Source organism: Ursus arctos, unplaced genomic scaffold (genome assembly GCF_023065955.2).
Source record: "Ursus arctos isolate Adak ecotype North America unplaced genomic scaffold, UrsArc2.0 scaffold_2, whole genome shotgun sequence".
NCBI classification, from domain to species: Eukaryota; Metazoa; Chordata; class Mammalia; order Carnivora; family Ursidae; genus Ursus; species Ursus arctos.
In genome coordinates, this window is record NW_026622874.1 from 7,975,961 (window position 1) to 7,988,169 (window position 12,209).

Sequence of the window (12,209 nt, forward strand, 5' to 3'; positions counted from 1 at the left end):
GACCCCTTCAAGTCCTGGGGCTTGCTGCCTCTCTGGCAGACGCCCTCCTTGGGTGTGTGCTCCCGAAGCATCTCCCCTCGGCGGCAGGCGGGCATCCAGCACATTCCCACTTCACTGTGACTTTCTTTCTGAACTTCCTCAGTTCAAGGGGAAGCATAGCTCATCTGCTGTTTGTCTCTCCGGGTTTTTTTTTTTTTTCTCTTTTTTTGCTTATTTGATTTTATGCAAGGAAAAATGATTGAACCTCATACACCTTCTAGGAGGGTATAACTCAGTCTTAGCTTTTGCGTCCCATACACACACAGTGCTCCGAGGGAGTCCCAGCCTTTCATCTCCACGTTAGGCGTTTTGAAAGCAGGACGTGTTCTTTTACCACAAATGAGCTACTCGTCGGCACACCGCGGGCGGCTCGGTGGGAAGCGCGTGCACCGGGAGCTCCCGCGCCGGCCACTAGTGGCCACACGTCTTCGGGTGGAGCACTTCTGTCCCCCACGCAGGATTTGCCTTCTGTTTAAGAACCGTCACCTGAAACTAGGTTCCTCTTCACGGTAACGCGTGCCCTCTGTGCCGGGCGCTTCTCAGACTCTTCCATACACAAACTCATTTTACCCTCCCGCCCTGATGAGGGAAGTCTGGTCCTCGCAGACAGATGAAGAATCGCCGGGCGTGGGTGATGTGTCCACAGTGACGGGGCCGGTCGGTGGTGGAGGGCAGCGTGAGGCGGGTAGTCGACTCCGGAGCGCAGGCTCTGTACCGCGTCGGAGCGCTTCGGGCCCCCTCCCCGGGAAGGGCAGAAGCGCAGTGCCCACCTCGCCGTGGTGGGGCAAATGGTAAATCGGTCAGGTGAAGTATCCGGAACCTAGGACGCGGGACACTCAGCCGAGGTTTAGCTGTATTGTCTCCGCTGTTGCTGTCGGATGTGGACGCATTGGGCTGCTGTCACCGCCCATTTCCAGAGCGTTATCGTCTCTGTTCTACGTTTGTTTACATGGAGACAGCTTGACTGTGATCCGTTTCTCGGGTATTAAAGAATATCGCAGACTTTGTGATGACCTGAGAGCTAATCCGTCACCTTTAACAGGGGAAGTGTATGTTTTGTTAAAACGGCTTTTGTCGTAAGGTAATTTATTAAACTATTCATGTTCTGTTAAGTTCTAATAATCAAATCCTATGTTCTGCGTGTGGTGAATGATAAATTTCAGATCACTTAGTTTTGTTGAAGTAGATCAACTCCCTGATTTTTCTCTGAATTCCTCTTTATTCAGATCACAAGGTTTACATCTGGCACAAACGTAGCGAACTGCCAATCGCGGAGCTGACAGGGCACACGCGTACAGTGAACTGTGTGAGCTGGAACCCACAGATCCCATCCATGATGGCCAGCGCCTCAGACGATGGCACTGTTAGAATATGGGGACCAGCACCTTTTATAGACCACCAGAATATTGAAGGTAACACCACCGCACACCATCCCTGCGTTTCCTCCGGGTGAAGCCTGGCCCAGCCTGTTGTGAAGTTGCAGTACTTTTAAGTGTGGGATAGAATTTATTTCCTCCCTCGTTTAGAGATTGTATCCTCTCTCCACAGAAGGAGTTTAAGTAACCTGAGATACAGGTGTGTGCGTGCGTGTATGTGTGCGCACATGTGCTGTGGGTGTGTGTATGTACGTGGTGCATGTGTGGTGTGTCTGTGGTGTGTGTGTCTGGTACATGTGTGCGCATGCGTATGTTGGGCATGTGTGTGTGTGTGCGCGCGTGTGGTGGTGACATTGGGGAAGACTTGGAACAGGAACTTGCCACCTCATTTGCAGCCGTGTAGCTGTTTAGTGTTTTCAGCTTAGCAAATCCTGAAAATCTCGCTCCATGATGCAGGAAGCATTTATACTTTCACACCCATGAGAACTAGCTATTAAATAATTTGAACAACTTCAGAACGATTTGCTCTTAAACATAAGCACCCGTAACACCATGTGGCCCCCTGGCCCCAGGGCACCGGGCGTGACGGGGAGAGGACACTCCGAACTGTCCTTCGCCTCGGGCCCGGCGGCGCGCTGGGCCATCTTGCACACCATCGCCACAGCCCTGTGAGAGGCGGGTCCACCCTCATTTCCGTGGGGGAGAAGCTGGAGTCGCAGCCCTGAGTCTGAAGGGTTTTCCCGTGAGGACATGGCTCAGTTGAGCAAGATATCGGTGGTGGAGGGAAGACACGATGAGAAATTTTATGTAAAGGACGTACTGTTCTTCTTTCAAACGGAGCAAGTGAAATACTCGGTTTGGTTAGAAGGAAACAGGTGAAGAGAGTTTTGTTCACCGCCTGTCCCACCTAGACGTTTTAGCGAGAAAGACGAGCAGCCGCGGTCGGGTGACAGTACAGAGCATGAAGAGGACGTGGGTGAAGAATTTGCGAACCGCTGCTCAGTCGTTCAGAGCCCGAAGGGCCTTTCTGCGTCTCCGTCACCGCGGGACGAGCCGTCGTTCCTCTGGGAGATCCACTGGGACCGAGACCCTTTGCCTCCAATTGTGGTCCTCCTTAGGCTTCAGGGCCCGCTCTCGAGGATGGAGGCTTTACAGCTGCGTCACTCTGACTACATGCGTTTCTCTGATGTTATTAGTCCTTTGGAAATTACTTCTTCAAGGAAGCATATTCGATTTGAAGACGCGGGAAACTATTAGGTAGATAGCAACAGATGTGCCCGTAAGCGGATATGCTCTAGACCTACTTCTCAGCTTATGCCTCGACGGCCGTGAAGCAAAAGCTGCCCCACTGTTCGGTGGGTCGAGTCGATGTGGACACACACCGTGGTGGGTGAGCCAGACCTTGGCGCCCTTGTTAGATCTGGTCCAGCTCCAGCGCGGCAACTCTGCCTTGTGTTTTGGCAACGTAGGTGCAGCCCCAGAACGATGTTCATTTATACCTAAAACGGGAAAACAGCTTTCCTGAAACTGAGATACTTGGCTATATGCCTTTTACATAGGTGTTTTCTGGGTTCTTTTCCCCCCACGTGAATTTTTTTTTAATTTTTTTTATTTTTTATTTTTTTTTACTAATTAATACCTGTTTGGAATAGAAATTTTGAAAAATACAGATGAGGCTAAAGAAGGTGACATTCAGAAATCATGACACCCTAAGCTACTCTCAGTCATTTAAACAAAAATATTTGACTCCATTTCAAAAAGGAATTTGCTGCCCTTTTATTCTAACAGTAGAGTTCCCTGTTGTGTCATTTCGAGGAATGTATAAAGGGGAAGAGGTTGGTCAAGCAGACACGCTGCAACGTTGATGAATCCCAAAACAATACGCCAAGTGCAAGCCTCCCGACATGGAAGGCCACTTAGTGCGACCCCATTTATGTGAAATGTCCCACATGGGCAGGGCCATGGAGACTGAAAGTAGACCAGTGGGGTGCTGAGGGCTGGGTGCTAGCTTTTGTGTATGACCGCTCACGGGTGACAAGCTGGTTGTACACCCTGTGAAGATGCCTGCAGTAGCCACTGACTGTATCCCGGAGGCTCGTTGACCCCTTCCCCAAAACAGAGATTGGGAAGGTGGCACAGAATTTGGGGCTGGGCGAACGAAGCATGCGGTCACAGGTGCCCGCCTGTCTTGGACTGCCCGGTCGTTCGTTCCTCTTTCCTTTTGTCATCTATTCATAAAGATTTTCTGTTCCACAGAACTACTTTCAAGCTTCATTTTTAAAGTAGGAGATTCTAATTTGATTATTCACTTGGGTTCACCAATACTCAGAGTAGTGAATTTAGACTGTAATATACAGGCTAAGACACAATACGGGCACATTGTTCTGAAGATCATAGTGGAAATGCCAAGATCTTGCTGTGGTGCGATTGTTTTTCAGTGGTAGTACGGTTTGTAATGTCATGATGCTGATACTAAAACTTTCTAACTGATGACTTTTTTCTTCCCCTCCCCTCTTCTCCCCCCCCCCCCCGCCCCCGGCCCCGAAACACATTTCATCCTGTCTTCATTCAGAGGAATGCAGTAGCATGGATAGTTGATGGCGAATGTGGAGCAGACGACTTCTGTTTAACTTAAAATTAGTCGTATTTTAATGGCTTGGGATTTGGTGCAAACAAACATGATTGATAGCTGGACAGACATGCTCGTCATGAAAAAAGAACCATTTCTGAAGCCCGATTGGGGCCAAACATTTACACCTTGCTTCATAGTAACCAGTTGAGATGAAGCACGTCGTTAGAACGTTGTTGGACACCATGTTGAATTATCCCCCCATCGGTTGTGAAGAACTGTGCTACATTCAGGCTTACCCACTGAACTCAGTATATATATTTTTTTCCCTCCTGCCTTTTGTCTGGTGGGATACCATTCTTGTTGCTCTTCTGTGTAATGAAGTTTAAATGCTTGTTTGGAAAACTTTATTTAACAGTTTAGAAGGCTTGATAGAAGGAGTGCATTAGTCTGAAGAGTATACATTGGATAGGAAAGAATTTCCTTCTTTTGTTTCTCCAAAATCTTTCCGCCTTATTTAGCTTGAGATCTTTGCAGCTTGGTTCATGGATTCTAGCCTTGCCCGTTGCGCAGTATATACTGATCCAGATGATAAACCAGTGAACTATGTCAAAAGCACTCTCAATATTACATTTGACAAAAAGTTTTGTACTTTTCACATAGCTTGTTGCCCCGTAAAAGGGTTAACAGCACAATTTTTTAAAAATAAATTAAGAAGTATTTATAGGATTAAAGTGACTTCATTTGTATACATTTGGAATCTAAACCAGCTTCAAAAAGTTTCCTCTCTGATTTAGATACGCAGTATAACTGACGCTCTTCTGGAATCCCACGTGAGACTTGCCCAGAAACAGTGGAAGGATCTTGCACAGGAAATCCAGAGTCATACCGTGAAGGTTTCCCCCCTTTTGTTTTATTCCTGAAGGAACATCAGTACCTGATGTTGAAGAAATTCAAGATTCAGAAAGAGAATTTTCAGTCTCTACCGCCAGGAGAGTTAGTAGTCAGCTTAGGTTTGCGGCAAAGCGCGTTCCAAGTTGTTCCCAGCTTGGGCGGTCCCGCAGGAGAGTGGAGAGGAGGCGTCACCGCTGGGGCAGTTCCTAGTCCACCTGAGCTTGTCACAAGAGTTCAGTAGGTTCCAGACCAAAACTGGGTTTAAAACCTCATAGTGGTTTATCTTCATGGCCCTTGATATCCTGACCTGCAGAGATACATAAATTTGTAGAATGCTCCTCGGTTTTCCGGGTATTGCCATCCTGAACCTCATACTATACTGGTGCTGCAGGTGTCCTTGCCTCCCCTGCCCCTTTAGTTCAAGGAAAGGTCTCCTTCGCGGAAAAGCACTTTTAATATTGAGAATTTCACATTTAAAATAAGCCAAAAGCCTGATGTTCACATTGTGCTTTTAAACCCGGTAACAGCTGAACGCCTCCGACTTCGTCTCCTTCGAGACTCCCTCCCCTTCTCAGTAGAGGCTCTGAGGGGACCGCAGCTGTTACGCAGGGAGGAGGAGAGGGCGAACCCCCGAGATAAGATGCTGGTGAAGAAAAGGGCTTGTACTAAGTCCCCTTTGGGGCCCAGCCAAGCCTGCAGTGTGTCACCGCAGTGAGTGGGCGCCCTCAGGACGCAGAGCGGGGAGAGGCTTAGGTGTCGGGAATGGTCCCGAGGCCGCGGGGCAGGGCGGGCCGCAGGGAGAAGCGGGGAAAGTCAGGGAGGGGAGAAGAAAGACAAACACAATTGGCCTTAAAATAGTGGATTCTCTCAAAAGCTCATAGAGAAAGTGACAGACCGTGGTCAGCAGATTATTTTATCAAATTGGTATGTAAAAGATTTCTTTAAGCTCCATTTTGCAGAGACCACCACTTAGAGAATCGAGAATTCCTGTTTTGATACTTCTGAGTTACAATAACTATATGTTACAGTTTATCTGCTACTTCATTTTTCTTAACTCAAATTACTTTTTACTTTGAGCTTGAATAAAAGTCTTCATTGGTAACTGTATATAATTAAGTGGCAACTTCTCTTTACCTCAGTGCAGTTAAACCCCTTCGTGTTTTCAGTGGTTCACTAAACCCCGAAGCCGTTAACACACCCCCGGCTCTACAGAAGCGTCCGCACGAACGGCGGGCGGAGAAGCTGCCGCGGGCGCGGGTCGGCCGGTGACACTGTCTGAGATTCGTGCCCGGTCAGGGCCGGCCGGGCCCACGGTCTGTCCCGGGCATCACCCAGCCAGCCCCAGATCGGAGTTTTTCCGTTAAAAACACTGTAAAATAATTTTTTTAGGAAGTGGCACAGAGGTGAGGTGCGTTTACAAGGAACACCACTAGGGCAGAGTAACAAGCGTGCGGAGGTCTGCGTAGCCGCTAGGGGGCGCGCTCCGGGCCGGCGAGGCGGCAGCTGCCCCAGCGGCCGCGACCGTCTGGTACACGTGGGCCACGCGGGGACTGTGCAAGGTGAGGTCACCGAGAGGAGACCTAGGACGGGCTGACCCGTAGCTATAACCTGACAGCCTCCGACAGTGCCGTAGTCTGTAGGCTCGAGAGTGAGGACACTGGCAAGCCAGCACGAGATACTAACAGATGCATAAATTGAAAAGTACCAATACTTTTTGCACATAGATAAAATAGAGTGGAGAATTTGGGCTCCAAAAATCAGGTTAGTAGGCTCATTTCCATTCGCTTAAAAATGTTGTCGTTCATTGATTAAGGGCTGGAGCAAGTATGAAATTAAATGTCTTTTTCCTCCGAACAATCGGTTCTGGATAGTACAGCGTCGGACTTGAGGATCAGGACTGGTGGGGGCGGCGGGGGGAGGGGGGTGGTGAGGAGCTGGGGTGGGGGGCCAGGTATGGGCGGGGGGCGACAGCACAGCTTTCCTTCTGGGCTTCGTGTCATTAGTGTTTGTCCCGGCTTCATTTCTGCTACTCTTCTAGGCAAGGCAAACGTGTTGTATTAAAACCAGGTAAGTAGTCTGAACAGCTTTGCAAGATTTGCAAGAGTCCCGACAGGTGGGCCCATTTTAGTGGGTGGGAGAACAGACAGGAATTGCCTAGCTTTAAATACGAACGAGCTGATTAAAGGAGCCTGCTAGTTGAAAGGGGAAAAAAAAAAAATCCCAATTTTGGCCAGATTTTCATCTGCACTCAACACCCATAGAAATAGGGTGTTTTCTGTTCTTAGGCATGTTCTCCCTCCAGAACGGCGTTCTGTGACGTTAATAGAAAACCCTTCTTTCCCACCCCTCCCCGTCTTGAAATTTTCTTTTTTAGGCTGTTGTTTCCTGCACACGAACTGACCCTATCACCTCTGCTCAGTGGTAAATAGACTGCACATCTCTTGAAAGGGAGCTCTCTGTGTCAGTTTCTTTGACAGCAGAAGAATGGCTTTTGAATGGGGAGGAAAGAAGACCTTTTTCTTAATGTCCTTGGTGTCCCATCTCTAAAATGCGTAAACATCCTGATTTAATTTTACGTTAGTCTCTCATTTAGGCTTCAGCAGCTCTCTTTTGGCCTTATTCTCCAAAATACTGCTTGCATTTTCAGAACGATATCTGACTTCCTGTAAATGGCTAACTTTGAAAGAAGAGGCGAATTTGCATTAATTTACACTTAGACACTTTTTAAAAACAGGGTGAACTTCATGGAAATGTTCAGTGTTGTTAAGCTATTGTTATAGTAGCTGCCCTATAGTTGCAGAAACAAAAACTATAAAAACCCATCCCCTGTCTACTTAATCCAGATAGGCTGGATTGATTGAAAACTGATAGTATAAAAATGTGTGTGTTGACTGTGTGGGGAGAGAGTACTTAATTCATAAAAAGTCCTAGAAACCGCTTTCTGGGTTCTTGTCAATTTTCCTAGTTTTGTGCACGTGTGAAGTGCCCTCTCTGAGTTTAGGGTCTGGTTAATACTGGTCTATTTTTATAAGATTGAGATGTGTCCCCATCTTTAACTCAAGCATTTTCATTATCAGGGTCAATGTGCTAAAACCGAATCGTAACATTTCTAAGCACGGAAAAAAATGTCATTGGCTCCTTGAAAGGGGTGTGTGTGTGTGTGTGTGTGTGTGTGTGTGTGTGTGTCGAGGGGTTAGATCCACAGAAGCATGTTTGTACTTAGAAACCAAGCTGGAGAGATCGAGAGAAGAACTTACGTGCTGATCTCAAGAGACCTAAATGTCGCGGTTTCCATGGCATTGTGGTGGAACTAGCTAACACTTAGAGCTCTTGGTCTGTAATAACTATTCGCTATGGACGGATTCAGTGTTTCAAAGGATTGTGTTTTTAAATTTGGGGGGTTCTGTTTTTTGTTTTTTTGTTTTTTTTAACTGCCTCTCAGATTATATTTAGTAGTTTAAACTTCTTTGCTTTATTATTTCATTAAAGCATAAAAACTTCAGGTCTCCGATATTTATTTTCACTTGTTCTACTAATTATTTACAAAACACCCTGTTAACTTTTATTTTATAAATGTGTAGTATTTGAACGTCTTTAAAATTTTGTTCAATTGAAACTACATTAACTTTGATTTGCTTTACTGGCATTTTTTTTTTTTAGTACACCTTTTCCATGTCCGTGCGTCGCACTTACCAATCGTTTGTATCCCCTTCAATCCAATAAACAGAATGAGTAAGACGTTGTGCTGATCTCGTGTCCGTTCGCCTGAGCACTTGGTGGAACCGCTTCCAGCCTCGCACAGCTGACGGCTGAATCCAACTCCACATACCTGCCTGGCGTTTTTCAGTTGGGATCAAAGGAAGCGCCCCCCCATGTGTTGGGATGTCTTTTTTAAAGGGCGGTTGTGGAGCACCTGGGTGGCTCAGTCGTTAAGCGTCTGCCTTTGGCTCAGGGCGTGATCCTGGCGTTCTGGGATCGAGCCCCACGTCAGGCTCCTCCGCTGGGAGCCTGCTTCTTCCTCTCCCACTCCCCCTGCTTGTGTTCCCTCTCGCTGGCTGTCTCTCTGTCAAATGAATAAATAAATAAAGGGCGGTTGTGCCAGGGGCGCCCGACTGGCTCAGTCAGTGGAACGTGTGACTCAACCTCGGGGTCGAGGGTTCAAGCCCCACGTTGGGTGTAGAGATTACTAAAAAATTTCAAACCATAAAAAAAGGGCAGTTGTGCAATCATGGATTAGTTTAGAAAAATTTAGGGAACACTTGCATTTTATTTATATTTTAAAGAATTATTTATTCAGAGAGGGAGAGAGAGCACAGTGGTCGAGGCAGAGGGAGAGAATCTCAAGAAGACTCCCGCTGAGCACAGAGCCTGGCTCAGGGCTCGATCTCACAACCCCGAGATCACCACCTGAGCTGAAATCAAGAGTCAGATGCTCGACCAACTGAGCCCCCCTGGCGCCCCAGGAGCTTGCATTTTAAAGGAATCATGTGCCTGCCCCATTTTCTTCAAAAATATTACTGTATCTGAAATTATGCATTAGGAATTGCATATGTTGATTAGTACAGAAAATATCAGTTTGAAATTAGAGTTTATTTCCTAATGAATAATTATATAGTTATTTATTTTTTTAAGACTTTATTTATTTATTTGGGAGAGCACAAGCAGGGGCGAGGGGCAGAGGGAGAAGCAGGCTCCCCGCTGAGCAGAGCCTGCTGTGGGGCTCAATCCCAGGACCCTGAGATCATGACCTGAGCAGACACTTAGCAGACGCTTCACTGACTGAGCCACCCAGGTGCCCCATTGTATGGTTATTCAAAGATCTCCTCGGAGAGGGACACCCGGGTGGCTCAGCGGGTTAAGCGTCCAACTCCAGATCTCAGGGTTGTGAGTTCAATTCCCGTGTTGGGCTCTGCACTGGGCATGGAACCTGCTTATTGAAAACAAAACGAAAAGGATCTTGGAGAAAGCACTGAGTGTGTACAAACCCACAGCACATTTGTGTTCATGAGAAAGGAGAAAGAAGATCGTTGTCCCGTTGGGGAGAGTTCCTGCAGAAGTGAGCTTTAGGAGGCTTCCCGCTAGGAGCAGAGTCCTCCGAAGGACGGTCCCCTGGGAAGGGTCGGCGTGGGGCGGGCAGTTGGGGGGAGTCTGTGGCGACCTGAGGAACAGGTAGGAGGTTTTGCTCTTGTTTTCTTTAAATACGGCTCTACTCTGCAGACTTGGACACACAAGACTCTGCGTCTACATCAAGCTCTCCTGCCAGACCCCAGGACCAGGGATACAGAACTCCCCGACCTTAACAAATCCCAGAGTCGGGAGCTGTATTTGCGGTAGGGGTAGGGGCAGAGGGAGGGGAGAGAATCTCAAGCAGACTCCATGCTGAGCATGGAGCCCGACCCCCAGCGGGGGGGGGGGGGGGAGCCTCAATCTCACGACCCTGAGATCATGACCTGAGCCAAAATCAAGAGTTAGATGCTTAACCACTGAACCACCCGGGTGCCCCAAGAGCTATATTTTAAAACACAACTCAGTTCCTTCCACTTAAAAGTGGATGATTTTTGGTTACATCATTTCATGACGTCTTGAATTTTTTTTCCAGAGAAACTTAAAACTCAAGGCCTTTTTTTAAAATTATTTACTTGAGAGAGAGAGCATGAACTGGGGGGGGGGGGTATGGGCAGAGGCAGAGGGAGAAGCAGACTCCCTGCTGAGCAGGGAGCCCCATGCGGGGCTCAATCCCAGGACCCCGGGATCATGACCTGAGCTGGAGGCAGACGCTTCACCGACTGAGCCACCCAGGCATCCCCTTCTGGTGGGTTTTGGGCCACAGGACTGTGCTCTACTCCTCGGCAAGGAGACCAGGAGTTAAAAGCAGGATCGAGGAGGCATCAGGAGGGACCAAGCATAGCGCACACGTGTCTGGCTGTGGGGGAGCGTGATGAGCACCAGGGGTTGGCTTCGGGGTCCCGGGTGCTTGCCATGGGCCGGTCACTGCAGAGGGGCCCCTTCGTTCTCAGGCAGCTGCGTGGGGCAGACACCCCGACTCCTGCTTTACAACGGAGGGAAGGAGGCTGAAATAAACTCACTGGTTGGAGGGTGCCGGGACTCCAACTGGGCACCTCTGAGCGTGTCTGACCACGACCGCAAACTTCCCTGGGTTCCAGATGGCCGCTCACCTCTATTAAAAACTGATCACGCTTGTCCAAGATCGGTGAAGGGCCCACTCTACTGATCCTAGTTAATGTCATAGGTCAGAGAAGAAAATGATGCTTTGGAAATTTATCGAGACTTTTCTCCACATAATCAAAGTAATCAATCAAACAGACTTGTGAAAGTCCCCACAATAAATTTGAGTATCTTCAAATCGTTTTGTGAATTTAGAGAGCCAGTGGTTCAAATCGTGGTTTTGGAGTCTCAGGCCTGACTCTGAATCCTCACTGGACGCGAAGCTCCGGACAAGTTCCTCCACCTACGAAAGCTGGGGGCCCGCGTCTACAGCAGCAGGAACGGTACCGGACGCTCGGCTCTGTGGCCTCGGAGGATGTGCCATAAATCGACAAACGAGTTTTGAAGACCGACTGAAAAGTCAGTACAGACGATGTGGTCGGCAAAATCCAGAATATTGGAGCTTCCGCACAATAAATGACCTGACGGCCATGTCACATGAACTGGTTTCTGCAACAAATTGCAAGAAACCAGAGGGAGCCCAGCAGATGCAGGGACATTAACCAGATGAAAAGGACATGCCTTGTCTGGATCCCAGGGCAGACGAACCAACCGCAGGGCCGGGGGGAGCCGTGTCAGTACCACCCGCCTGCTTCGTCCTAAGGAATGACTGCTTTACGCACAGTGATGCTGCTGGTACCATGGTCGTGTGTTGTAAGAAGCCTTATCTAGCAGAGATACGAACGAAAATACGACAACATTGCAGGTGTAACGATGTCAATGTCGGGGCAGATTAGGGATAAACCCAGAACGTAGCTAGTAAGATACGAAATGACCAAGCAACATCCATGAGTCCCGTTACTGTCTCCATGGAGCCACACGAGGACCGGCCGTGCCCCTGGGCCTCTGCCTGATGGAGAGGACGTGTCCCTTCTCGTCGAGCCGCTGGGTACAGCTCTGCACAGGTCGTACCTGCCATCTGTGAAATGGGCCATGGTTCAAGTAAGCGGTGAGATCAGCCCTCAAAGGAGAGTCATTCCTCATCCGACTTGATTCCACGTCACATCCTCGAGAGATTATCGATTTCTGTGAACTGAGCTGTAAAAACAAAGGAAGGACTCAAGCTCCCTCCCGCTCAAGTGCCAGCCCCTCACCCAAAAGCACGT

General features: G+C 48.4%; 1 protein-coding gene across 4 annotated transcripts in view; it reads left to right on the forward strand.

The window, feature by feature from the left end:
• WDR26 (WD repeat domain 26) overlaps positions 1–5,985 on the forward strand; it is a 38,648-nt gene extending 32,663 nt beyond the window's left edge. For 2 of the 4 annotated variants that reach the window (XM_026509495.4, XM_026509494.4), the window contains exons 13-14: positions 1,266–1,451; positions 3,988–5,985. In XM_026509495.4, coding sequence (XP_026365280.1) covers positions 1,266–1,451; positions 3,988–4,013 — 212 coding nt within the window. In that variant the 3' untranslated portion in view covers positions 4,014–5,985. Of the gene's footprint in view, positions 1–1,265 lie in introns of all 4 variants that reach the window. The other 2 variants (XM_057315571.1, XM_057315570.1) reach the window with 1 other exon arrangement.
• The last annotated feature ends 6,224 nt before the right edge of the window (positions 5,986–12,209 follow it).